Below are 27858 nucleotides of genomic sequence, written 5' to 3' on the forward strand. Positions count from 1 at the left end.
ATAGTTATATATCAGCATTGTAAAAAAGTATTCGCATTAAATATTTAAGTTCAGGAGGTAGTAACTAGTCTCCCATCTAGTTAGTACTACATCACTCCGAATTTTTGTAGACTCCGGGTGTTGTAAGTGACTTTAGATATAGCCAAAAGTATCTCAAAAATTATCGCGGTGTACATTAAAAACGTGTTTTTTAGAGTTCTTCGTCGAGTCGCATTTTATTGTAATCACACTCATGTAACGCGCTTGCGGCAGTAAATTGGAAGGGAGGTATCGCGTGAAACCGATCGCTATTAATAATTTCCGGATTATGTAAATATATCTTTGCTCCTTTCTGGAACTTCACGGTGATGGGTTGCAGCGCAAGTATTTATGAATTTTACAATAGAGATTAATTTTAGGGCTATTGAGGCCGGGAACGATACCTCGAACAACAAATTTCATGCATTACGAAGCTCGTAAAAAATTACAGACATTCGGAAGGAACACTACCCATGCTCCGATGGGTTATCATTACTCAGTTAACCCACTAAACCTAATAAAAGTTATAGATCCAGGCGGGCTGGCTCCTACTTGTATCTCTACTCTACTCTCACTCTTATTGAGACTGGCTTCACGCCCCTAACATACTCCGGGTTTACGCCCCTAACACTTACACAAACCTTCAATTTGACCGCCTATACCTAAAAAACCACTCACCTCATCCTTTACCAAACAAAAAGTCCAAACTTGGAACCTGAATAAAACAACTCACCTCATCTTCCCCGCTCTCCTTTACTTTAGCCTTTATTTTACTGAACTTTATCTTCTTCCGGCCAATGTTCAGACCGGCCAAAGTACCGACTTTAGGCATGACGTCGGGGACAAGGGAGCTGGAATGTCGTGTCTCTTATCAGCTATGCATGGTGTTAGTGTACATAGAGAGAGGAGGTTAGGAGGAGGAGAGAGATCGTTTGTAGTCCAGGATTTTGTATCTTGTGATGCTATCATGGAGTGGGGGTTGGTTTAATATACAGATCTTAGTTTGACTTTATACACAACACACACCCAGCAATTGAAACAATTGAAACAAATTCTTCAAATATTTTCAATAAGGAATGTGATGAATCGGGGACGTCTTAAGATAACACGGCCTGCTTGTAGCTGAACTGTACTCTATACTGTATACCATCGAATTGGTATAGACACACTTAGAATAATCGATATGTAGGGCGTTTTTGTGTTGCTTTCCACAATTCCACAAGTGACAGTCAAAAGTAGTCGCCGTTACGGGTGGCCGATAATTCAGCTGCTGCTCTGATAATTGACAAATTAGACCGTGCTAACGTGGGAAAGTGTTAAGCCTAATTTTAAAATCTACTCTAAAGTCAAACTGAATGGCAACACCTCGCAGAGTTCCCAATTAAAATATTTTAAGGACCTGTCCGTAATTTTGAAACGTGATAGATACTCTGGCTCTCAATAAAATATGATCAGACACAAATTAAGAGCCGAAACTAAGGATAACCAAGAATTGGTGATATATGATTTGAAGCTTATAAGTGGAAAGATACGAGCCAAAATTAGAATAATCAAGAATTGGGGATATTAAATTTGAAGCGTCCAAGTGGAAAGATACGCTTGAAACGTTTCGGCCAGAAAGTCGCTTACTTGTAAAGCTTCCGAAAATGACAAAAGGCTGTTCTTGTCAGTATACCAGTATAGGATGGTGGAAATAAGGGAAAAGTCACGGGGTTCCCCATCGGTTTCTGCTACATTCAGACTGCTTGCCAGCCATCACGTTTAAAAGAGTCGGCATTGAATAACTTTTGCTACTTATGCACGTGGCAATACAGCTCGAATATTTTAATCTATATTTAATGAGATAAAGTGTAACGGTCTAGTTGACAGCGCCATAAACTGCAAAAAGCGCCCCAAATTATGCTGAATATTGTAAGCCAGTTCTCATAAAAGTAGCTTGTTGCCAGTGATTCCTCGGTGAACAGGAAGGATTTTGTATAGATAGGAAAATTCACGAACACTTTTGGCGTTTTAAAATTAAAATGTGCCATCAAGTACCTATGTTTGAAAACAAGCTATAATTGTAGTTGGGACGTTCAGTCCAAGGCACAAGCAAATAAAACTAAGATGGGTTCTTAATTCTTCAAGTTGGAAAGCATAAGAACGAAGAGTAAGTTGATTTTTAAAGTAATATTTATTATTTAATTGAACGGCAAAATTAAAAGGCGGTCCAAATTCAGACCTATGATATTGCGAACGGGGAAAATGAACACATAGGTCATTTTTGCAGTATAGATTATACCGACAAGGAAGTACATACTTAAGAAAGTGCAGTCTGAACACACAGCCACATACCTTAACTGTGACAAATAGAGAAATAGTGATGAATGACCTGGAAATGGCAGTAGGAACTGAAATGAACCGAAACAGATCTCATATAATTATATCTCGCTCATATCCTGAGTACACGCAACAATGAACAAGAAGATGATGTCAGTGTGGCTCTCATACTCAAAGCGATTTTGCAGCAAATGAAAACATTGTATTGCAATTAAAATGGAGCAGCAAAATTTGTACCGCACCGTTCAAATAGTAGATATTTCATAGCTTGCGAAAGATTCTAATATAAAATACACACGATCATAATAATATGTGGCCCGAACACAAATCATCAACCTGCCATGCAAAACTCAAATCTATAAAATATAGTGTGGAATGAAAGAATGAGCAGAAACTAATTGTAGATACTGTTGTTAAAAGAAATGTATGTGAACACAAAGACCAGCAGCCAGGCTAGTAGATAGAATGGAAGCTGACCGCAGAACACACCCGGGAAAGATAATAGATGTGAGTTAAGACTATATCTCATGTTAATGAGCAGCAGCAAACCAAAGCACTACATCTCATCGTGCCGTAATAATCAAACCGTATGCGGTGCAGCAAGACAGTCTGCCCTGTTGTCATAATACTAATTAAACACACTGCTACTGAACCTAGCGGGGAGGGAGGCAGTGCTCAGTGGTGCTCTGTGTTTCAGTACTCATTCTCTCATACAGTCCCCCGATGACCAAAGAGATATTCTAAACCAGGGTGTTAAATTCTAATGTAAGTAATCCCGGATGGGATATATGAGACACTTAAATAGGGCTGGGATATTTCTAATATGCATTATTAGAATAAGCGAGTAAAACAAAACCTTACACCGAGGTCAAGTCAAGCGGGGGCTGTGATAAAACCAGCCCGAACTATCGGCCGGGAGGAAGAGACAGGAACTTACAAAGCGGCCGGATCCGGTGGACGTGTAATGATTTGTGTGTTTGATTGCTCCGCAGGTCCACCCCCCAATCACGACCGATCAGCTCTCTGTGTGTAGTATTATATTATAGATCCTTACTGTCATCCGACCTTCCACTAACAATACCCCACACATCCCACGTGTCACCATGCCAACCCACGTGACCCCCACGTGGTGCCAACCGCGACGGCTTAACAGGCAAAACCTTCCCCGAGATACCATGACCATTAATCTGACACGCAGTAGTAGCGGTGGCAGGGGGAGCCTATATATACAATATACAATCTGATCAGTAGAGGCTAACTACTATCTCACAAGCTTATAACTTGACATACAAATGCTAAACATGGTATTTATTATATATAATAGCCTTAGACAGGTCAACAGGGCTGTATATATATATTATACTTATATATTTTATATATATTATATATAAAATATATTTATGATATAAATTGTATATATAAAATATATATTATATGAAATATATATGACGGACATGCTACTACTGCCGCGGAGAGGACACTGTAAGAGACTTGATATATCGGCAACCTACTACAGCACAGGATAATCATATTGTTATGGGTCAACATAATATGGGAGTGTACAGTAAGCTTGGAGAGATTAAAGAAATACTGCACACATTGCTGGCCATCCTACTAGTACTACAACTACAGAGCTACACAATAAACCGCTCTCCTATGACGAGGAGGAGGAAGATAGTGATGTCAGACAGAAACAGAGAGCAAAGTGAAGAGGGTAGATATTTATGAGTCTGATATCCGAAGGAGCTCGGGGCGAAACAGACTGGAGAATGGGTTCTTCTATTGCGACTAATTAGTAGAGCGAGCATGTCGGGATTGTCGGTATAGATGAGGTTGGCCGAAATAAGTATTGAATTTGTCCACTCTGTAACTCCTCTGACCCGAATTAGAGTTGAGGTTGTAAAATCTACGGGAAGCCCGTTTATCTGGAACGTTTACAAGAGTCTATGAAGAATGTTTGTAGACGGTCTACCTTTTAGATGCAGACGAAACCACTCCTTTACAATTCCTCTCACAGAGATAAATTAAACCGTTCCTGCAGATTTCCTGCTTGATTGCCCAACGCACGGAAAAGTGCCTGTTTGATCTCAGGGTACAAGCTAAACACTTAAGAGAACAATAGGCCAGGCAGGAACAATCGGGCACGCCACATTATCATGATCAAACCAAATAGAAAGCATGTGGTAGGCTTGGTCGACAGAACAACGTTATATTAATAGAAATGAAAGAGAACAAGAGCTACAAAAAGCGACTGTCAATAAATCGTGAATTATACTCCCGGGGATAGCTCGTGTGTATATTAAGCCCATTGTTCCACCCTGGTCGTATGTAACCTAAACTCATATTATCACTGTGGAATACAATAGTTTTACCCTGACCAGGCATGCCACTCATAAAAACACGATCCAGCTTCCACGCATAATCCACCAAGCCCCATTCCGGAAAATTAGGAAACACTCTGGAAATAGAACAATCCCACTTAGGAAACTTAGGAAATTAATAAGCAAGAGCAGCCCCAGACATGACAAGTTGACCCAGCAGAGAGGGACACAACACACAGGTCCTAGAGCAAGCAGAGCAGGCACATCGTTTACAATAAGTGAGTAAAAACCCTCGCCGTGTCCAGGGCGTGATTTCAAATACAGTAGCTAGGTCATTAGGAAACATATGGTGACTGTGTGGCAATAATAGTAAAGGTTTTACCTGTGTGCATATATTTATAAATATAACAGTGTAACATACTCCAAAGAAACAGGCTGCTACAACGTGTATAGAGTTGTAGGAGCAGGAGCCTGGCGATCTTGTCAAATGCTGCATACAAGTTAGGTCATGACACTGACATGAGAATATTGTGACCCCTGATTATATTGCTCTATTATTACGTAACAGAGTTGCCCATGTTCGTCACCACCAGCTCAGCAAAACAGCAACTCTCTATCACATATATATATAATAATCAAACACGAGGGGGAGAGGTAATACAACGGGTGTGAAGCAGGGTTGGGGACCCGGCAAGAGGACCGGGATCGATTGGCAAATTAAACTTGGCACGACCAGGAGCGAAAGGAATGTAGAGCGGATAATGTCCGGAAGGTCAGAGCACCTGTAACCCACGGACGAAGGCTCAAGTCGAACCTGGCTCTTGTGGTACGGCGTACTCTGTATTGTAACGAAACAGTCGGAAAGTGTGTTTTTAACTTTCGAGTTGTGAGTTTATCAGACATGATAAACATGATAGTCTAAGATACTCTACGGTTTAAAACTAAATTTAATCGCAACGTGACCTCCGCGAAAACAGGTGACTGATACCTGGTGTGTTGACAGCTTCGGTAGTTAAATATACAGCAGTTGAAAACAGGGTCAAAAACACGGTAACTTCACGAGGTGTACTATATAAGCTGGAGAAAGAGAGGTTGTAGTACTGTGGTGTTGATAATGGGGTACCCATTATGGTACTCGTCTGGCTTAATGGTGAAATTATAGGAAGTGTGTAAAGAGAGGGAGGTTAATGTGCAGTGTCAATAAACATGGGACTAAAGTAGAAGCGGGCACATGATTATAGGGTGGCACATGTGCTGATATGTACTGGTGGGTATTACCAAGTTTAACACCTTCTGTCCGTAGTTACTAGGAACTAATAACTTCTTGACATTTCACCCTTTTTTCTACACATGTCAGCCTTCTCAATTGATAACTTACCGATATTCGATTAAACATTGAGAGGAAGCTTGGGGGAACTTGTCACAATTGCAAGAGAAGTTAACGTATGGTAAGTTCTAGTTCCTGTCTAGCTAGCTGTCAGAAAAAGAGCGTGTTTGAGAAGTGCTCGTGCCGTAGTGTTTGGAAAATGGAAAAGCAGCCGTCCAAATACTGTGGGATTCTCGAACAATCTTTTAAACTATGACTATTATCTTTTAAACTAGGACTATTGAATGCACTCGAAGCACAAAAGTAGGATATTCAACCGATCATCTAATCGTCTCAACAGTGATTACGATAACAAACAGCTAAAATACAGGCAAACTGAAGACCGGATTTATCCGTACAAATTCCTAGAAGCAAACTGTACATCCTAAACGATAGACTCATTCCCCGCAATAAAACAAATTGTACCAAGACTCCTCAGTCTCCCTGAGTCTTCAAGACTGAAGTACGTGAGGCAGGTCGTGCCAGGTTGCCCATTACCGGCACAGGCACTGACCACGTTACTTACCGTACATATGGTGGAGTTCTTACTTACACAGTATCCCAGGCAGGCATATCAGATCAGCCTGAGAGTGATCTTCAATAAGCTCACAACTAATTACACTGCCAGACGCGCTGCGCTATCTCTACAACTACTACAACATGTACAGTATAACGGATACTAAACTGACCGGAGGCTAGACTCTACCACTGTTGTTGTCAGAGAGAGAGAGAGAAGAATATACGCAAGTGATTGCCCTGATCATGAAAGAGCTGTGTTGTGTGTGAGAGTGATAGATAAGTGGTCCTCCGAATACATAAATATATCACCTCAAAACAATAGGGATGAAAATTGTCAACAAATGACCCGGATAGGCCACAAGCTGCTTTTTATACTTTGAAAGATTTGCACGTCCTTAATTAGCTCGCTAGAGTTTAAATGCCAGAGGGGCTAGAAGCTTGGCCATCCACCGGGCAGAGTCAGCAAATCTTATTAAATCACGTAAGCAGTGACCAAACTCCAGGATTAACTCCATCAAGATGAACATTGCAATTATGAATTAAATTGCGGCTAATCATACGGGAATTTCTAAAGGTCCATTAAATGTGTCCACTAGCCTATATACTAGCCTGTAATGTGGTCTAAGCGGTGGAGGAGTTGATTGTTCCAGAAGAGACAGGAGATTTATGTGTACGTTCGGAAATCTCCAGCCGAACCATGAGGATGCTGAAGTAATTTATACACTAGACCATTACAATCGCCAGCTAGACCACAGTAAACACAGTTCACGGTTACCGCCTACTTGGATTATTATATGGTCATGAGTGTTGTTGTACTGTGGTTAAACGTTACCGGGCATGAGAGGTACGCAGACGCACAAAATATGTAAAGGGACCCGAAATAAGGACTTGAAACAATTGAAATAAGAGCTCCAAACTCATGATAATAATAACCTTTCTGTTTAAAAACCAACCAAGAAATTATTTTAAATATCACTGATTATATTGTACTTAGATGTTAACATACTGCAGTCAATAGAAGGTAATTACGGTTGGCCCAGCATTCAGAGAAACCTTGTACGACACAGAGCCTTTCAGAAATAACGGTCAAATTTGTCTTCTAAAAAAGAGATGAGGCGTTTAGTGGAGTCGTTTGTGGGCTGGTTAACATTAGAAAGGCTATACTAACTCCACAGATATGAATGAAAATAAAACTAGAGGTAAAATATCTGTCAACAATGGTCGGAAGATTCCCAACTTTAAACTTTAACCTGTCAAGACTTTATAATGCCGAGTATAAGAAGGGGAGCTCCTGCCTCACGGAGCTGGACAATTAAACGCTGTGGCAAATAGTTTGAATATCAAACATTCTCTTGTAGTATGTAGTAGGTAAAATTTAACCACGAACTTAACCCCATTGTCTACGACTGCAATGTGAATACCAAAGGAAATATCAATGGTTTGTCAGTGAGCTGGAGATTAAAAACAAGTTCAGATTGTGTGGTTCAAGGCTGGCGTGGAACGTGCTGTGTGCTTGAGTATGTGGCTGTGGTTCCTGGAAACCAACATTCATGCAAGGAACGTTGGAACTATGAGAACTTTGTGAGTTAAACCAACATTGGATAAACAACTTGCATGGACACACGTCTAATTTCACGTGGCAATATACCGGAGAAGTTGTTGCAAACAATTCTATAGAATTTTAACATTTCACTTTATTAACACCCACATGGCTGAATCAGCTATTAATTAACCGACGAAGAAATATCAAGTTCAAATAAAACGAGCAGAGCTCCGAGTACCGAGAGGGAGAAGGAACGAATCAGAGTTGAATCTAGGACTTGTGGGACATCAAAACACGTTTTTTAACCATACCAGTCACACCTTTAACATAAAACTTAAATCACTCAACCTACTCCCTTCATTAATTCCAGTGAACACAACTTTTTAATTGGCCAATTTGCTATTGATATTGAAATATCAAGATATCAAATTATAATTTAAATTACATTATTGTAAATGTTATGTCAGATTATCTGTTGGACAATTACTCTGAATCACATATTAAATATCATGAGGTACTGCACAGGTCGAAATAAGTTATAAAACACGTGCTAAATAAGTATGTCCCGTAAGAATGTCCCAGAAGAATGTCCACCTATATCTGCTTACAGTCTGGTACCGTCTGCTCTTAACAAAGCAGACTGTACTCCTGAATCTCAAGTAGACAGTAAGAGAACAAAGGACAGAAGATGATGAATCTTGAACAAGTGTAGCGGTTCATGCTATTCCACAAGATCTAAGTGAAACCACAATTCAAATTACACGAATCCATTAGAATATGGAAAGAGCCTATGAAGTAGAGCTATTGTGGTAAGCAATCTACGGAAGGAGAGGGCAGTTTTGTACTTTGTACTTGCCAGCGACCAGCGTGCGGCGGCATACGCGGTACGAGGCGATCGGCCCGATTTACACTGGAGATGAAGTTGCGTGCAAAGAAAGATGATTATCCCGTACAGAGTTAGAAGTCTCTACGTTCAAACAGCTGACAAAGCCGGAATTTTAAACAAAGATAGATCATTACAAGCATTATGTGTGTTCGAATATTATGGCATTTTCACACAATTCTCTATGCTCTCTGACACAGCAAACAACCTGATTGTTTACGTCTCTGACGGTGGTGGAGCAGCACAGGAGATAGCGCGCCCTTTGAAAGTAATTCTAAGCAGCATGGCAAAGATCGGCCACAACGGAAGATTTGACCGCAGTTTAAACGAATGTTATCTATCTCTTATATTGGTGAGATGTGCACGTGTGTACAGGACAGATGCTGCGTGCTCAAATGTCAAGTATAAGATATATCAGGAGGGGACTAGTATTAGGCGGGACTGATATTCTAATGTTCTACTTTCAGGAGAGTGACAGGGCCCGAACATATACCATCAGACTGCTATCATCAAACATTCTATAAGGGTTTTACTGAGCAAGGAAAACATGTCAAATACGGATGATTTAGTGAGTTAAACAGGATCATATAAAGTACAAAACTCACAGCTTAGTGTCAACGAGATTTAGAGTCGAATACAGCTAAATATGCTAATGTTGTTACCACTAATTTTTACAGTCTAATGTATAATAATGGTCAAAAAATTTGATATGCAAGGCTTTGAAATATGCGACTGGAGACAAGCAGAAAGCACATTACCCACTGTTGATAAGACGGAAGTGCCCTCGGCTTTATGTAAGCCCAACGGTGCAGTAAGTTTTAACAACCTTTATTTTGGTAAATATCTAAAACCTGCCGTCTGCCTCCACGTGGATCTGGCTATAACCTTCTTAGTGTCTAACTTTGGAATAGGATCTAACAAATATATCAAAGGTCCAATAATTTAAAAGTCAGTTTAACTTACAATGTACTTTCATTATTTCCTTTGTTTGTTAAAACATCCGACACATCAGCGATTAAGTTGTCTATTTACCAGGTTAGCTCTCATCTCACCTCTCAGCTGTTACTCCGCAAGCAAACCCCGAATATGGAAACCAGAAAACCTACTCTAAACTCCAAAAAACCTACAGTAATGCCCAAAATCTAGACTAGATTCTGCAAGGACACTTGTCTCGTCTCTGTGTTTGTTTCGCGAAAACATCACAGCACTGTGATGCTTTGTAAACTTTAGTACGTGGGGATAAACGTGCGCGACGTCGTGATCGAAATTTTGGATATGAACGCGGTGGCGCATTTTTAAGACCCTTTAAAATTTTAAACATCGGCGTTTTGCGAATGCCATGACCTCATTTACTGACGTGGCAATTTTCACAACCCAATTCTTTGGAGTCAACCATCAGCCAATTCAACCTCTTCTTTTAAATCTTATATTCGAATTTTGCACTTACTTTGGAAGATCGAGAGACATTTTGGAATGTAGCTGATAAATCTGCCAAGCAAAGGCCAAAGATGAAAGAAGTACGAGGGTGAAACAAGATTGAAAATTACGATCAGAAAATAAACGAATCCGGCACATATATCCCGATCAACCAGAGTGTAATTGCAACAAGATTATAACTGAACTTTCCGACAAATAAATTCAATTCACGAGTGGTCAAGAAGCATGAATATCAATTTCGGCTAGAAAGCCAATGCAAGTAGAACTTAGAAGCGATGATAAAGACAGGTGGTAATTGCGAGATTAAGACAATTACGATGAAACTGGATCTGCAAACTAGTGGCCCACAAATTTGGATTTGAAGCTTTGAAACCGGATTACTGACATGGCTGAAGGCTACCAGCGATCATGGGCATTTAATTACTTATTAACTGCTATGACCAGAACCCTGTTTTAGTTTTTACACTTCCTAAAATATATACACTAGACTTGAACTCTGCATTTTAACAGTACTCATCGACTTATCAAAAGTAACGTAAGTAGGTGATTCAATTTCAATTGGCGCCTGATTCATTACCACGTGGATTACGCATTTATCGATTGTTAACCAGCTTCCTAATTAAATTAATAAACCTAATGGTGCAGTGTTGGATACAATGTTGTAAATTAATGGAAGTCCCAAATAAGGTAGAAGTTATTCTTATCTTTTATTACACAATGTTTTGAGTGAGTAGGGGAAGTTTTAGAATCAAGTTTCCAGTAGAATAATACCCAGGCTAGAAAAATTGGCTTATGTGGACAAGAAAATTGAATTTTTAGGTAATTGAACAATGATTGTCGGATAAAAATAGAAAACTATGCATCTTGGTGTTGTGGTGAATGCATGTTATTAGATCTTTAGGTAGGATTCTATATGATACAGGCTAATTGTCCACAATTATAAATTGAGTTTCGTTGAACTTGATGTAGATACAAAGTCACGCCTCCCAAAATCAGACCAGGAAGTATAACATGAACAAGGAAAATAGAGTACGATAACTGTGCACACTGCACAGAGGAAAATTATTGAACGGAAGGGAGAAGCCCACGCCACGAGCCTCAAGATGATAATATCTGATTTTCTTTCTAGCGGGGCGATGAAAATAAGATATTCCAAGTCAAAATATTGTGACTGTAACGTAAATTAAAAATGCACTTCTGCCTTTGATGAATAACTTTAAAAGACACCAGGTTGCACAGCAAAAGAGAAAGTGACTGTTGTGAAAGTAGAATTATTTACACAGTTCAACATGGACTAAATGAGTGAATTAGAGGGGTCGTCATGGAAACTTCTTTCATCTGGTTCCGACAGCCGTTGACACTAACAGTTGCTACTTCAATATGAAGCCCTTATACCTGTTTGATGCTATAAATACTAGATTACTGTCTATCGTTAACCTTAGTTCCAAATGTGTGCGCTATAATCAGGACCTAATTTGATTGTAAACGAGTTCTAGCTGAACACGGAAAAAGTCGTTTTTATACGAGCGTGCTTCATCATAATCCATCAAATCCTTGTTATGATGTCTCAATCGCGTTCAGCTATTATTGTTAACAAAGGATTAAAGGAGCATGGTTATTTAAAGAATGTATCAAAAATTACTCATCTCGTTTACATTTTTGGACGTAAACGTTAGGATTTCTGAAGCATTTGCTTGATTATATAATTTTTATAAACTCTCGTAAACATAAAATATAAATCGATCAAATATGAAAGTAACGAGATGCATTCTGCAGAAGGCACACTAATCAGGAGTAATCTTTATCAGAATTAGGAGCTAGCGTAGCTATTGTGATTTGTCAATGATTGTGTTAGAGAGGAATAAAAGATTTAATTCCGATTTAATAGGCAATCTGGTAATATTTCATTATGATATTGTGATCGACACAATAATTGAAATATCCGGATAAGCTGAGCAGCCCTGTTGCAAGGAGCGTGTTTTTCAGGCAAAGAGGATTCCGCTATGTTACAAAGCTATCAGAGGTTTCCACAAAAATTCACACTGTGTTTCACCCAGGCTTTTTATTGAACGATGACGAAAGAAAAGACACCAAGATTTGTCTCGAAAGTTCAATACGTGACCTGGGTAAGCACTAAGCAGAACACAAACCAAAACAGTTAGTGATCACATACATACACTTGATCGTCCGGGCTAAAAAGCCACAAAAGCGATCAAAAATATTCAGCGAAAGCAAATATACAGTAGAAAAACGACAATGCGAGCATTATCGGGTAAGTACACATAATGAGGCATGTGTCAACTGCTGAGGAGGAGGAGTTATAGCTTTAAAAGCGGCCAAACCTTTGACTAATTCGTAAAACAAGCGCCTAACTTAGACGTAATGCTAGTGTTATAGATATTATAAACGCCCTAAACAGCTACCGGATAAGGATATATCCAAGACGGATATTGAAACTTTTCGCGCGAGGATTTAACATCAAACATAGATTTTGCACGTTTGTAGCTGCTTTGCCATTGGGTAAAAACGCCGACAGCGCGGTTTAAACTCAGATATTTTAGAAACGGTCGCCGACGCACACGCAATCATCGATCATAAAAATATTCCACCAACTCCACCAAAACAACAATACAAACATTTAAACACAATACAGTTTAACTACAACACATACCGTGTCGTTGTGGTCCCCAAATACGCCGCAACACGGCATATCGTCGTACAATCTCATAGTTCGAGGGGGCGAAGAGTGGTCGTCTCCTGTTTGAGATCCTCCGCCGTCACCACTGTAAGGCATCATCCCAGGTTAAACACAAGCTCAAAAGTTTCCTACAACAACTTTGCAAACCTAGTCCAACTACAGACAAACTTTATAAGCCCGTCAAAGCTTGTTAACCGTATATAAATTTAGGAGTTCGGCTTACCGACAAAACAAATTGCAACGAAGCGAGATATGTTTTACGCAGTAAGACTACTGTTTACCCCTAATTCCGGCATCACAGAAGTAATATTAGTTTGATTCAATAAACTGCATATCCATGTAACAAGGCTCAGGAAGCCGATGGGATAAAGCTAAATGAGGTGTTTGCGGCGAAACCATATAGACACCTTGACATTCGTGACTGTGCGGTCAAACTTCCAGTAAATTTAGAATTTTATTTTCGTGCGATACTCAATGGAACGGCATTGTATGGGTGCCAAAAACAAAAGGTTTGGAGGCCCGATGAAAGATATAGAAATCAGACACACTCACCTCTCGTCTCTATCGTAGTCTCTCTGAAGCATAGTTTCACGTTAAAACGCAACAAACACAGTTACATAAGTCAGAAACTGTTAATTATTGCTAATTGGCAGCTTTGTAGTTTGCAACAACCATCAAAAAAGTTGTCGGTGTGTGTATCGAAACAAATATATTTGTTTTCACATTCTTAAACGCAAAAAAACAATAAAAAAGTGGAAAATCTGGCGATATATGAAGAGATGTTTGAAGCATATGAGGACAGAGCAGTAATTGGATTAACCTCGACCCGGTATTAATGTTATTAATGGGGTATTTGGGGCAGTGTGTGGTCGATACGGCAAAAAACTAGAACCATTACAGTCAAACTGTCGATGACGACTGATATAAAATTGTGACCTAAAGGGGCAGACATTGAAGTAATGATATAGCTTGGAGCAAAGAAAGCAGGCTGGATCGGGTCGCCGTAAAAGATAAATTCGCCAACCGATGAGCAGATAGCGTGTTTAATGAGATTATTATCTCACTCCAGTCAAGTTAATGTATTTATTGTTCAGTTAAACGTAAGTTCGCTTTATTCGTCAGGGCAGGTCCAGGGCCGGAAAATGATAAAAAATGCACCCAAATAGAGCAGCATGTCACACACACGACATATCGCCAACGATATAAAACACAATAACTAACGTCCAACCTTCAAGTTCATAGGTAATATTTTAAGTTAAAATCCTAATAATATACGGCAGGCTATTGAACGGGCATGAGTTGTCGTTTGCCACCCTGCTTTGGTGATGACAGCTCTCAACCTGAACCACTTGGAGCACGGGTGAAGCGCGAGTACAGAGACTTAAAACGGGTCTGTGAACGGGAAAATGCAGACAACCGTCCCACACTACTGACAGTCGGGCAAAGTCCTTCGAAAGCCTGTTTAGACACGTGATCAGTATTGATACAGGCGGACGGTTGAGCTCCAATTATCGGTTAATGGACAGAGTATTACATTTGGTTAAAGAGTCCGGTATTTGGTGCCATCAACAGTAAACCCTAAATTAAACGAAGCCATCGAGGTGCACTGCCAGCTAATTGGACTGCTCAACTTTAGTTCCCGATTTAGCGAAGGAAATTTTTGCCCGCAGATACAAATTCAGGCTGTCGGCAGTGAGGCAGAGCTTGGTAGGTAGCTGACTGTTCGGCAAATGTCACCACTACGTCACATTCTACGCTATTTCAGATGCCATAAACCAACTTACCACCGTCACGTGACTTAATTTGCACAATTGTTTTCAATTTGCAGCAATTAATATAGTTGCGTTTTATACCGAGTATGAAGCATAAACGTTACGTGAAAGTGAGCCGGTACCGTTGGTGGAGGTTGTGTGTTAGGCAGCATTACGTTGACAAATAATGTTGGAAAATTCGGTACGGGGTATTCGTACGGGGGAATCTAGTTGTTACTGACTTAATTCATGATGTTAAATTGTTATCCTATTTCTGTGCACACATGGTAATTTTAGTTGGATTCACATGTTTTTATTATTACCCCATTTTCGGATTTTGTAGGATTTCGTAATACCGTACTAGTAGTACGGCGAGAGTTATGAACTTTACAAATACTTAAATTTTTTTAGCTACTGTAACGTTTAAAACACGCACATAGTTGTCGTATTTAAGTTTTCAGCTGGTATTGCATAATATAATAGAAATATATTCTATTTTACATTTTATTTTACATTTGCAAGTGTTTAGTTATATAATACTTTATGATTATTTTTCATTTGTCAGGTGTAGTGTTGCCAGATCTAAATTCCTTTTATGTCTGTAACAGAGCCAAAATATTTTATGTTGCCATGGGGTGGCAAGTCCCCATTCATCGCAGCCCGCTAGTTTTACTGTCTCTTAATATGCTCATTGTTTTTAAACAGTCGACAGTGAATATAAGGTGATAAAAGGGTTTGTCACAAGAAGAAAAGTTGAGATCTATAAATATAGCAGTGATAGATATAGTTGATTCCGTAGAAATGCAAGCTGTCAATGGAAGTAAGAAACCTGTTTCTTCTGAAGTTTGGCATGCGTCGTCCTCATGAATGGAAAAAAGAGACCAATATTAAGTTAAACGATTACGTATACAAAAGTTACAAACCTCCTCAGGAATATCGCCATCGCGCAGAGCAGGTGAAGGAGGCGGGGATATCCTATCCTTAGCAAGGTTGGTGATCTCCTTTACCAGCTTGGTACGGGCTCCTGAGGATCCGGGTCTATTGCTGCTCATACTGTTACCATGTTGTCTGAAAACAAGAGCTGTTACAAATATATAAAGTCAATATTGTGTGAGACATTAGACATTTACATGAAGAGGGTCATTGTTGGGTAGGACAGGGGATGGGGAGGGGTTACGGGGAGGGGTTATGGGGAGGGGTTATAAGTTGGACTACTTTTGTGCTTCCTTCAGAATTTCGGCAAATAGGTTTGGTGCGAACAGAAATTTTAAGGTTTTTAGTTTATTCGATAAAATTATTTGATAATCAGATCATACTTAGTTTGCATTAACTCATCGTGTCAGTGGTCATAAAATATTACTAAATATGTCTACAAAAATCTACCTGGTCAATAATAAACGAAAACTTGTCAGAAAAAAAACCTCTAATAACATCAAATAAGTTCGGTCAGGCAATTAATAAGTATTTTTAGCGACCTGAAATGTTACTGTATAGTGTATACTGAATTACTGGATTATTGAACGTTTTATCTTACTAACATTTTTCATTAAAATATTGGGCGCATTCATTATAAGGAGTGTGTGCAAGGTAAATTGAACGCACAGAAAACAGAACCGACATGACTGTACGCTAGAAACACATTATTATTTGCAGTTACCGAATTATGTTGTTCAAGTAAATGGTCAAACACGGCAGAAAATTAGTACACACGGATACAAAATAGATATGTGGGCCAGGCACTAAGTTTGTTTTATTTACAGAAATTGTAAACCTAAGAATATTTCTTACTAGAGGAATTTGTAAGATTATCAACAGAGGTGTTAAGTTAAGCCCGGAAAAAGAGATTCATGAGCTATTAATCTTGACATGTTTCGAGTTACCTATCTTTGAAGTTGTTTTCACACTCTTGGCATAAAAGCTTTTGTATTACTTTTCTTTAACTATCAGTAACATCAAAACATTTATCGTCATTACGAGGCGATCGCAAGTAAGAGATATATAAATATGTGCTAAGTTTTTTCGGGTACTATAAAGGCTCTTACACTACTTAAGTAATGATTATCCTGCCGCTTTGTTGCAATTCTTTAAAGAGAGAGTAATAACTGTAAAACTTTGACTTAAACAGGCTGTCTAGACCAAAGTGGCTAGAGGAATATCACGAGGATACAATCTAGTGGATGGTATATTAATCTGATTAAACAAAATAGACAGAATTTCGACGAACAGATGCAATAGCTTTAACTTCATTGTTTCTCGAATCCATAATTCGTACATGTTCTATTGTCTGTTTTTATTCTTATACAATGGACGGAGAGAAGTCATGATAGGTAATAATCCGTTGGGAGATTAGCGTCAAATTCGATCATCGAGTCATAAGTTACATTCAGCGTAAATTTGTCCATTTACGAGATATTGTAAGGTTGTAAGTACGTGGTTGTAAGTATTGAAGTATCGAGAGCCTGTGCGTACAATTTCATTTATTGATGAGATACGGTGGCCGTGGTTTTAAGTATATTGAAGCATATTGAGAACCAACCAACTTAAACACAATCCTCTTACCCATCCGGAGAAAAAGTTGGAGACATAGCGTCCGTAACGTCCATATCTCTTGGAGTTGTCTAATTTTAGGAGCCATGGTGGGCCATGTCGGCATTGATACCTTTCCTAAATCACCATCAGTAATATTTTTATTTACTATGAGATAATTAAAGTTGTGGATTTAATCGTCCATGATGTTTAAAAAGGAGCACATTTAATATAGTTCGAAGATTCCTAATCCTCTTCGCGTCCAAAGGAGACGTTTCTCTTCAAATATCAAATATCTATTTTCGAAACTACTGTAACAAACCATTATTGACGGGTATAAAAGGGTGAATTAAGGAGAAACAATAAATGTGCACGCCATGATCTCGTTTCAACCATATCAGTATGCCGAGTCATTTCTACAACCTACGTACATTACGTAAAGTACATTAAGTACATTACGTTAAATCGAATCCTTCACCCAAAATGCCAGAATGAGTGCCAGAGCCCATAAAAACTGATTAAAATAACAAAAAAGCCCCCTCGCAACTGATAACGAATATCAGACAAGCAAAAATAGTCTCCGAAATCTAAAAAAAGTCGTCTAGATATACATCGCAAACAACAAAATGTAGCACACTAAGACCGAACTGCAAATATAACGGTATGCTACAGTAAACTGATGTGCTAACATATTAAAATCTTAATATTCCTATATCATAAATATATATCACTTGAAGATTGTTTTGCGTGTCCGAGAGACCAGGCTGTCGTGCGATCACAAATCATGTTGAAATATCGGATCTTGATCCGGTGTCGCACTGCAAATTGATCCTTGCAACAACCCTGCAACACTACCATCTAGTCGACAACAGGTAAACAGCACATACAACAGATAAACGCTCTCAAAAAGAAAAGGAAAGCGGGAGCGTCAGGTCGCCACACAAATATCACCGTCCAACACTTACAAAGCACGGTATTGTGATGAACCGATTCTAGATATTCCAGAGAGAGAGCGGATAAAACTTGCTATAATACGTTGACACACATTACATATCGATCATATTAAAACGACACAATGACCTGTGGATTGGGTAGATCAATGAAGCTAGCTGTAGTATAATAGCTGCGATGTGACATGATCAGGTCATTTGTTGTGTGTTCCGTGGTGGGCGCACATTGTACCCATGTGAATAAACCAGCTAGAGATCAGCAGCACAAATTGCCACCGGCAAAACCAATTGTCTTTTAATTTTGAGAATGAGCAGTCTTATCAAACTTGATAATGACGCGTAATACGAGTACAAGCACATATTTTGTGATATGTAAAAGCGAAGTTATTGTGCCATTATATTCATTCAAATAATACACACGTTGCACGCGGTTCAGAGACGTTTTCAGGATTTCACACAATATTATTACACTTTCACTTGAGTGTCACCGTGCTGAGCGCTTTTTAAGGCTGCACCAGCCAGCCAGGCGGTCAGCCAGCACAGTTTTAGATTACTACCATGTTACTTTCAAGACAGGGCTATAAGTCATCGCCTCCCAGTCCCCGCCTTAGAACTGCTGTCTCACCTCTGTCGGCGTATTAGGATAAAGTAATTTTTCGCACAAATATTCTTTGTCCGACTTAGGCTATCGAGGTCTTACCACAAATAGTTTGTTTCGAAAATAACATTCCCATCATTATGGTATTTCGACAAATTTCAAGAACGCCGCAACTGCGACTTTCCCAATTCCACAGTATTCTGACAATAGCAGGGTATGATGGTTTGCTGCAGTCGTTAGCGTCTAGCCATCCTCTTAGTCGCATGACAAATGCATATTTGTTTCAGAAACTATTGCATGTGTGAATTTTTATAACATGTTTTCCTAATCCGATTTGACGTTACACCATTCCTATCAATGTATGTAGTTATTCAAGTTATATATTATACGTGCTGATCAGACGGTGCAAAACCGACGTCTTTATTCAAGAGGAGTATGCCTTTAAGCAGTGCACAATAGTTTTCAGCACAAAATTAGGCATTACCTTGTTTTTAAAGGTGGAATAGCAGGATGAAATGCGGCCCCAAAAAAGTTGAGATATTTGCGGTTAGGCCGGAAAGGAGTTTGTGGTGCAAAGCAGGAAGCGGTTGGGCAAAAATAACTTATATTAGCGAAAGTGCACCCTGTGCGCGCCTTCAACTGATTGTGTAAGCATTTAATTTAAATTTTATGCAAATTCTTTAATTTGGCACTAATCAATGATATCATCGGGCTGTATTCAAAGTTTAAGTAATTTATTTCCATGGCTAATGTCTGACTATCACATACATATTTTTATATGTATGTCAATATTTAATTTACTGTGTGATAAAATGCAATTTCATTTTCTAACTTATTGAATCCCTATTCTTCAGAATTAATCTGTCAAGAATTAATAAATCGAGTGATAAGATGACATTTTGCTTTCTATTTCATAAATAGCCCAGCCGACCCTGCAGCTCCACATACACCAACATGCTCCTTCCATCCAGTGCACACTACATACCCCCCGGACCTGCTCCACAGAGTGTTCTAAAGAAGACACCACGCACCAGTCACACCAGGTACCAGCCTGCACAACTTCATACCTAAAACTGCGTGTGAGCACGGGTATAACACTGCAGCTGCTGATAACCGCTCTTATACAGCCACGCTTTCCACAGGTACGTCATGTAATTACACGTACAGGGGATCTCAGGCTGATGGTTTGTGGGTTGCAGGAAGGAGAAGACAGTTTAATGTGGGGACGGGAGAAACTTGGGGAGAAGTTCACGGTGACCACGTACATGTTCTGTCTTTGTGGGACTAAGATCAGAGAGGTGCACAAAAGAGAGTGAAAGCGACCTAATGGGAAATAAAGTAGAGAAGGAATGAGTGTGACTGAGAGGAAATCATAATAAAGTACAGAACAAAAAACAAGCAGGAGCGAGGAGCAATGAAAACAAGGGAAAAGAGAGAATCGCTGAAGGTTTAAAGAGAATGGGAGAAGAATAAGAGGAGAAGAGAGGAGAAATGAGGGTGAAGGAGAAAGAGAGAGCGTTTGAGAATAAACGCCCGGGGCGAGTAACGACATACCAGGCCAAGAATCATGCAAATAGCAGAGTTGCAGCGTCTCACAGCACCATTAGCTGAACACGGAGTAGGCAGTGTTTTACACGAAAGAACTGTATTATATATACTACATATAGTTGCCTCGCTTATATAATACAAAGCAGATCTTATGCTGCTCCGTACTACGGGGTATACACCCGCGCTCATACATACACAAACACTGACTTACTCCATTACTCGCACGCTCTTACTCGTACGCGCACACGCATGTCGCATATAAATCACACAAATCACACACAAGATCACACTAACAATCACAAACAATCACACACAATGTGATTCCCTTCTACTTGCCCTGTGATCTAAAGCAGTGTAATAAGTCTTCTAATAAACGCTGATCTGTTCCTCTCTCTCCCTCTCTCTCTCTCTCTCTCTCTCTCTCTCTCTCTCTCTCTCTCTCTCTCTCTCTCTCTCTCTCTCTCTCTCTCTCTCTCTCTCTCTCTCTCTCTCTCTCTCTCTCTCTCTCTCTCTCTCTCTCTCTCTCTCTCTCTCTCTCTCTCTCTCTCTCTCTCTCTCTCTCTCTCTCTCTCTCTCTCTCTCTCTCTCTCTCTCTCTCTCTCTCTCTCTCTCTCTCTCTCTCTCTCTCTCTCTCTCTCTCTCTCTCTCTCTCTCTCTCTCTCTCTCTCTCTCTCTCTCTCTCTCTCTCTCTCTCTCTCTCTCTCTCTCTCTCTCTCTCTCTCTCTCTCTCTCTCTCTCTCTCTCTCTCTCTCTCTCTCTCTCTCTCTCTCTCTCTCTCTCTCTCTCTCTCTCTCTCTCTCTCTCTCTCTCTCTCTCTCTCTCTCTCTCTCTCTCTCTCTCTCTCTCTCTCTCTCTCTCTCTCTCTCTCTCTCTCTCTCTCTCTCTCTCTCTCTCTCTCTCTCTCTCTCTCTCTCTCTCTCTCTCTCTCTCTCTCTCTCTCTCTCTCTCTCTCTCTCTCTCTCTCTCTCTCTCTCTCTCTCTCTCTCTCTCTCTCTCTCTCTCTCTCTCTCTCTCTCTCTCTCTCTCTCTCTCTCTCTCTCTCTCTGAGAGAGAGCCTAGCTAGTCACAGACTATCTTCACTGTCTCTAGCAGGACTTTATACAGTGTATTGTACATCAGCTACTCAGCAACCCTCATTACGGTTCAATCGGAGGCAGACTAGATTGTTCCACAGTGTGTACTGGGTTATCTATACTGCTCTTTGAAGAACACACGGTGTGTAGTTGTGTACTGGGTTATCTATACTTCTCTTTGAAGAACACTGTAAATCAAAACGAGCTCTGCTCTCTGTACTTATAGACCGTCATTAGAAGTGTGTGCAGGATACACTATGTGAGTAATAAAAGCAAGGATATAATAATATCCAGCTTATTAATACACATTACACAAGCGCACCAGTACAACAACGCTAATAGACGAGGGATTACTCGCATGGGAAGGGAAGCAGCTAACTATTATAAATAAGAGGTCAAAAATTACTTAATATTTCGATTAGATCCGATGAGATCCTGAACATATTCAGGAAAAAGGATACTAATGATTAGATTGAATGGTCATTAATAAATGCCACATAGGATTAGGATAGTCAAGCTAAGGCCATTATAAATTGTATTATGTAGTTAGCTTGACTACGTGTAAACTATTACACTGGACAGCAGAAACGAGATCACTGAACGAGATATAATGTTGTACGTGTATCATGATTAGTACAAAACATGCGGTTTAAGAGGTCTCAAATGTGCGGTGCAAGATGAAGAAGTCTCATTTTATTTATGTTATAACTACTGAGTTTTACAAGTTTCGTGGGTTTTATCAATTACTGTCATCTGTTAAACATCAGTTGAACTGGAGATGTGTTTTACTTTTACGAAATAACTGTAATTTATATTTATCGTAAATGTATAAGGCTACATGACAGATGGTGTTCATTAATTAATAGGCAATTAATCAATAATGACTGGCTATAAATTAGATAACGCAGCAAAAACTGACCAGATTAGCGTGTGTGTGCGCTTGTACAAACATTGTGATATTTTGTGAAATGTGTATTCTATTATTATACAGTGTTAATGAATTATAATATCTGGAAACTTCTGGTGGACATCATAGTCGTTTAGTTCCGGAAATCAAACCAACTGACCGACTAGAGGTCATACCAACTTTTCAAATCAAGCAGTTGCGTTTGAGGGAGGTAAGGTGGGTGCCCCAAAGCCAACCAACCGACCGACCAATCATAACCACGCTTATTAAACTGACAGTAAAAAACGAAAAAATATTGCTCTTTCATCGAATGCAATGGAGCAAATCGTTCAATAAAGCGCATTCAAGTAAAATTCATCAAATATGCATGTTGTAGCTCTTGTGTATTATGTTTTCCGACGCTACCAGAGCCACATGCGAAGCAAATACCGCCTCCGGAAATGTAAACTGAAGTCCGGAATTATAAAGAAGGTCAGAGATAATTCTCAATCCAGTATCACGAACATTCAACAATGTAACCACTCTCAATGGGTCTATTACCTGATGGAGAATCACGACGTCAAAACAAAACAAATCAAAGTTTTTCGGCGGTTCAAACGATCATCGCAAGCATTCAAAGCCGTGACAGCAATTCAAAAAATGTCAATAAAAGTTAAAACGCCATTCCGCAGCCGTCAAGCTATCGGCTGAACACCGTGCCAGTTCAAACCGACTTCACGCATCCAATTGTCACCTCCCGAAGGAAAAGTGTTATCACACGACATCAACGTTTCCAGGAAAGAAAAAAAAACACATTTTAAAATCTCCACATCACAGCATTATTTGCCTGATATATTGAGTGAATCTCGCCGGCAATAATGAGATGTGTAGCTAGCACACAACTAGTCTCACGGAACACAATGAATCTCTTCTACCATGATGTGTGCGCTACATTTGTGACTTGTGGTCAACAAAGCTTTTGTGCTAGCATGCGATAGTCACACATTCTGCTTATCTGATTTACTAAATACAATGATTAGCAGGAGAGGATTAGTGTTAACAAGGCAGGGATCACTTAAAAAGTCACGTGATGTTACTCACTGTTTCAGCTCACTGTCCAGACGAACCAGAGGGTGAGATTGAAGAGTACGTGTCTCCTGTGATGAGCTATACATCATGTAGTGTTCTTATCTCGCTAACACCCATACATAAAGCCAACTAACGGACAACGCGAACATGCGAAAAAAGATATCTGACTCACACCAACTGATAGTGATATAGAGAGAATAACAGTTACGAATAATCGACAACGCGGACCTTTTAAATTGTAGATTGCACGCAAATTGAGCTTTTTAAAGTACATCAGCTTTATCACTTATCAATACATTCGATATCGCTACAGTTCATTAAAACTTTACTATTTATAGTACAGTAGCGGTAGAATCAGCTCATTAATGATTTGTTGATAGTCAAGAAGCTCTATCTACTATTGAATAAAGTTTAAACCCTTTTGTTAACAAAGAGATATGGTCAGTCAGAGATACGGCGTAAAAGCCGCAAAATGCAGGATACTATTAATAATTTATCTGGAACAATTTGCACTAGAAAAATGGTAAGGATGCAAAATAAATTCACACGAAAAGCTGATATGGCCTTATGATTCCTAGGAAGTCGACAGAAAGGGTGATAAAGTGACCCTAAGTCAGGGGTAAAATTACCATTACCAAATTACCGAGGAAGAAAACAGAAAAACGTTCAGAAACTCATTGCGGGCTGTCAGCTAGGGGTTTAACACTGAGGTTTAGCGTGTATCTGTGCCATGTACTACTAAATTCCTCCAACTATTATACAGCCAGGCGTTTCAGGGTGAAACTCTTACTCTCCTGCAGCAAAAACACACACATCTAAAGGACACATCTCATAAAGTAGAAGCAGGCAGTCTCGACTTGTCCACGCGTGTTCCTTTCATGAGCTGCTCATAAATTACCTTGAATAAATTCATTAGAATTTGGTTGCGCACACGGAATCGCTGATTTACTATCAAACTGCAGTAAAAGTTATGATCGACAAACGAAAGTAAAGTTTAATGGTCTTTATCCGCATCTCCTCGGAGCCTATGAGTAAAATTGATGTAAGCATCCAGCTAGTAGCTGCGTTATATACTGCAAGGAACACAAACGCACGCACACACAAAAATACACACAGATTAAGAGGTTGGCACACAAAGTAAGATTACAATGTGTGGTGTCTCGAACAGGGGCCGAAAAGGGGCTGGATTGAGAGCAGCCACTAAAAATAGGGACTAAACGTGGCGAACAGCAAGACAAGCACCCTGCTAAAGATCAAGAGAGCAGACAATGGGTTGTATTTTGGGGGCACATTCAGGAACGCGACCCAGTCGCCATGCAGGGCCAATAGATGGAGGATTATTCCGGCTATTTTACTAGTGTGCTTAGCATCCATACCCGAGGAAAATGGACAATGTTTGAAGTGAGGATTCTTAAGGAAGCTGTGCCGGTTAACAGTAGTTACACAGCGATGTATGGAACGTTAAAGAGGCTTCTATGGGGAACCCAAAATCATTACCACGCGGTATAGTGAAGTCTAATTAAGAATACTGTAGCAATCAGTTGCACGTACACTTTGTTTTAATTCATCCGTAAGATTTGTTAAGCAGACGGTAAAATGCGTGACAAACCGTATACAATTGTACGTGGCGGCAAATTTCGTAGAATCTTCCTTAAAACGAAAGAGACATGAATGACTGAATGAGACTAGTTCTGGTCAATTTCGTGGGATAAACTACTCTTTATATTAGGATTTCGGTCGAAGGAGCAGCTGTCTTGAGTCAAGATTCAGTACAAGACGACCAATAGACAAACAATACACGAACAATAGACAGAATTTCGAGTGCATGAGGGAAATTTCACAGAAAATTTCTTAGAATTCTGATCAATTTCAGGTGATCCAGTAAACTTAAAATTACAGTTTGGGTTAAAGGAGCTGATGTTTTCAATCATGATACAGGATTAGACCAACTGAACCGAAATACAAATTCCTACCCAACATAACTGTTCGACTACTACCTACATGGTAAATTTCAGCGCTCACGAAACAGAGCCGATATACTGTAAATTGTGACTTAAAAAGTGGAGAAAAAGTTATTTTTACTTTTATATCGGACCACAGTCTATCAGGTTTACAAGGTGGACGTTGGGAATATGGCAAGCATCGACTTGTTAATCACGTGATCCTGCCAGCATTGTTAGATGTACTAAAAGTAGAAGTGCGATAATCACTGTTTGCCGAAGGTGGGGTACAGGGTTGATCCTTCATCCTTGATAAGCGGTAAAGTCCGGTACTTGGGATATAGCCTATAGGGTTAAATGCGGCACCGGCAGAGATTACAGGGCAGTAAGGTGTTAGTATGGTCGTACGGCTGAGGCACATAGGGTACCCAACGTACAGAGGGGTTTTAAGGAGTTTATCTCTTAAAAGGGGGTGGGGGAAGGCCTTGATAATGAGTGGGGAACGCCTTTTTAATATAAATTCAAATTTAACAGCAAATAAATCAAGAAATTTAAATAACAAGATCAGATAAGGAAGTGGGTGGACTTACTGTGCATGAGCAGATTTGCTTCCAGGGTGTAGAGATTGGTGATCCTCTTTACCGTCCTTTCCTTTCTCCTGAAAGAGGTTAAATTTAATGATCTGATTTTAGTTTGATATGTTTTTCATTAAATTCAATTTTGAGGGTCAATAAAACCCCTTGGGCTGCTTGAAAAAATGCAAAACATGGAAACAAATTTAGCGCTTAAGATGCAATAGCGCAAAATGAGTACTGTTAGTGTTACAACTCAACATTACATTTGTACAGTAAGGATTCTGAATTTGTCTAAGAAATGATTGATACTTGGTTGGTCGTGGCCCACTTTTAGGTTTTCCCTCCCATTTTTCTCAACAATCAATTGATTGAGGTAAGCTAAAGAACCTACAGCCGAGCCACAATCCGCCACAATCAATTATCTTGTGGTGTTTCTTGTGGTGTTTCAATACTCTACATGTTTACGGTTCAGGGTAGGTGTCAGAAGCCTTGGAATGTTGTCAATTGTCTGTAAATTGGTTTAGTCGCTTTCAATTTAGATCCAGGGTAGGTTGAAGTAAAAACTTTGTGTCAAAAATTACTTGCAATTTGCAAATGAAATAGAGTAATTTTGTAACGGAGTTGCGGTTGCAGTTTTTACGTTGTTAAAACCCGTCTAAGAAACGATTCTCTGATCGGCTAATCCTGAACAAGTTAGGATGTGGCTGGGAACAAAGGATTTGTAAAACTAGACCGTTTAGCCGCGCCGTTCCAGCTCTTTTCTCAGTGACAAATCACCAGGATTGAGATTTACCTGGTTGTCAAAGCTGAGCCAGGCAACCTTTGTCCAGGAATTTATTTATCAAAAACCGAACAGGAGGCGTGAGGATAGCAGTTAAAAGTCTAGAAAATGCTAACTATAGACTGTAAGGTACAGGCGGAGAAAGTTGGTCTGGAAACATAGATGAGACTTGACGCTATGGCCGTGTGTTCCATTGGTTTCTGAATGCCTAACCAGCTTCTAGCCACTGCATAGTGCACATGCACACCTTTAAACGTTCGGGAGAACTTAAAATTCCTTTCGGCTAGGCTTGTTCCAGTCGGCAAAGAAAGAAAAAATGTGCTCTGTTCTTCTAGTACCACTGATTTGTCAGTAGCACTAGTATGATACCAGTACTAGTGACAAATCAGTAAAATGCAAAGGCATCCAGCAGGACTGAGAAAATTGTTTTATCCTAATTTTCTTTTACGAATCTGATACGACACTGTATCGCACTTGCTTTATTGGTTGTATCAATGTATCCTCAGAATTTTCCTTTGTCCAAGGTTTAATATCCTGGTCTTAAGACAATGAGACGTGGCCAGAGTGTGACTTCTGCCATTTCTAGTGTATCGGGCATTTGGCATCTCTCTCACCACGTCAAGAATGGTCGGAAGCTGATTAATTATCTTTCGCCAAAATGAAGAACGTTCGAAAAAGCACCCCTGCATTACATGCGTAAAACTCCAATGTGAGCGCTGACAAGACCCATAAAGTGTATTATGATGCATTTCCAAGACATTATGCATTATGCGCTCCCTTTCTCTACACAAAATCTAAAGCATTCCGTTTCCCTTTCATTATAATTAGTTAATTAGTCGACCAATGACCCGAGTCTTGACTTATGGCCTAGAGTGCACTTACCGCCTGCTGCATGGCAATTATCATGCCGGTTGTATGCTTGAGCCTGTACATGTCGGCTCACTATTCCTCAAATCTCTCCCGTCAAACACACTACTCTGTCGCTCACCACAAATGAAACACAAGGAAATATTTTTACCGCGGCCTCACATCCTGAT

General features: G+C 39.7%; 1 protein-coding gene across 8 annotated transcripts in view; it reads right to left on the reverse strand.

Moving 5' to 3' along the window:
• LOC134811929 (sodium channel protein type 9 subunit alpha-like) overlaps positions 1-27858 on the reverse strand; it is a 105906-nt gene that overhangs the window by 38167 nt on the left and 39881 nt on the right. For 4 of the 8 annotated variants that reach the window (XM_063819090.1, XM_063819091.1, XM_063819085.1 and 1 more), the window contains exons 2-5: positions 26056-26123; positions 15779-15923; positions 13657-13679; positions 13078-13189 (exon numbers count right to left, since the gene is read on the reverse strand). In XM_063819090.1, coding sequence (XP_063675160.1) covers positions 13078-13189; positions 13657-13679; positions 15779-15907 — 264 coding nt within the window. In that variant the 5' untranslated portion in view covers positions 15908-15923; positions 26056-26123. Of the gene's footprint in view, positions 1-751; positions 983-13077; positions 13190-13656; positions 13680-15778; positions 15924-17414; positions 17533-23537; positions 23754-26055; positions 26124-27703; positions 27743-27858 lie in introns of those variants that run through there. The other 4 variants (XM_063819084.1, XM_063819087.1, XM_063819089.1 and 1 more) reach the window with 4 other exon arrangements.

Source organism: Bolinopsis microptera, chromosome 2 (genome assembly GCF_026151205.1).
Source record: "Bolinopsis microptera isolate Bmic1 chromosome 2, MBARI_Bmic_1.0, whole genome shotgun sequence".
In the NCBI taxonomy this organism is placed as follows: Eukaryota; Metazoa; Ctenophora; class Tentaculata; order Lobata; family Bolinopsidae; genus Bolinopsis; species Bolinopsis microptera.